General features: G+C 69.3%; 1 protein-coding gene across 1 annotated transcript in view; it reads right to left on the bottom strand.

Moving 5' to 3' along the window:
* The window catches only part of SCAF1 (SR-related CTD associated factor 1), a 10,763-nt gene that overhangs the window by 6,995 nt on the left and 2,576 nt on the right, over window positions 1-1,192 (bottom strand). The window contains 2 exon segments of the mRNA XM_026062761.1: window positions 1-1,163; window positions 1,166-1,190. Of these exon segments, the coding sequence (XP_025918546.1) occupies window positions 1-1,163; window positions 1,166-1,190 (1,188 nt within the window).

The raw sequence follows: 1,192 nt of genomic DNA on the forward strand, positions 1-1,192 counted from the left end.
GCGGTGGCGGGAACGGGAACGCCGGCGCTCTTTGGATTTGGAGCGCGATTCGGAAGCTTTTTTAGCCGGCCACGAAGGCGCCCGAGGTTCTTTGGGCGCTTTGCGTTCCCGCGAGCGTTTGCTTTTCTTCCGCGATCCCGAACTGGAAGCCGACCGGGTTTGCGAAGGAGGCCGGAAACGTTCGCGCCGTTGCGTGAGGATCTTGCGCCGCAAATCGGCCCCTTTCCAGCGCGGGTCGGGCTGGCTGTCGCCGAAGTCCACCTGCAGCGCGGCCTCCTCGTCCGAATCGGCGTGAAGCGAGAGGAAATCGTCGCCCTCGGGCAACCGCAGCGCCCGCGGTTCGGCGGCCCGGCACCGGCTCCGGAAAAGCCGGATGGGGCTGTAACGCTCGTCCTCGGGCTGCACGATTTCGCCTTCCTCGATCTCCGAGTCGCCTTCGGCGCCTCCCCAGTCGAGCGGCGCCCGGCGCCCGGCCCGGTGCCGCCCGCTCTTGGCGCCTTTCTCGCCCCGCGCCGGCGCTTTGGGGTTGCCCGCCGTCACCACCTCCAGCGACACTTTTCCTTCCAGCTTGGGATTGGCCTCGGCTTCCGAGCGGCTCTTGGCTGCCAAATCGACGACGAAAACGCGCCGCCGCGGTTCCGGCTCGGCTCCGTCCGACTGCTCCGAGGCGTTTTCCTCCTCCGGCAGCGTCGAGTCGGCTCCCGGCGGCTGCTCTTTGGGCTCGGAGGGTTCGGCGGGCGCTTTGTCGGGTCGCGGCGGCCGCGACGCCGGGCTGGAGCTGGGTTCCGCTTCCTCCGGGCCTTTTTCGGAGCCCGGGAAATCCTGGCTGAGGCTGTTGTCGTCGTAGATGCCGGCCAACGTCTCCGAGATGCGGCTGATGCTGTGCGACATGTCGGGCCGGGCGGCGGCGGCGGCCGCCTCGTCGTCCTCGTCGTCGTCGTCGTCCTCCTCATCTTCCTCGTCGTCCTCCTCCTCCTCCTCGTCGTCGGGGCTGGGGCTGCTGCGGGACGAGCTGGGGTTGGAGCCGGTGGGGTCGAAGGGGTCGTACTTCTGGTCCTGCCGCCCTTCGGCCTCTTTGCGGGGCGAGGCGCCGTAGGCGAAGTCGCCGCCGGCGTTGTCCTCGTCCGTGGGGTGGAAAGGGTCATAAATATCGAGGTCGGGCGAGCGGGGAAGGCAGGCGGCGGCGGCGGGC

The sequence above is a fragment of the Apteryx rowi genome, unplaced genomic scaffold (genome assembly GCF_003343035.1).
Source record: "Apteryx rowi isolate R43461 unplaced genomic scaffold, aptRow1 scaffold_1929, whole genome shotgun sequence".
NCBI classification, from domain to species: Eukaryota; Metazoa; Chordata; class Aves; order Apterygiformes; family Apterygidae; genus Apteryx; species Apteryx rowi.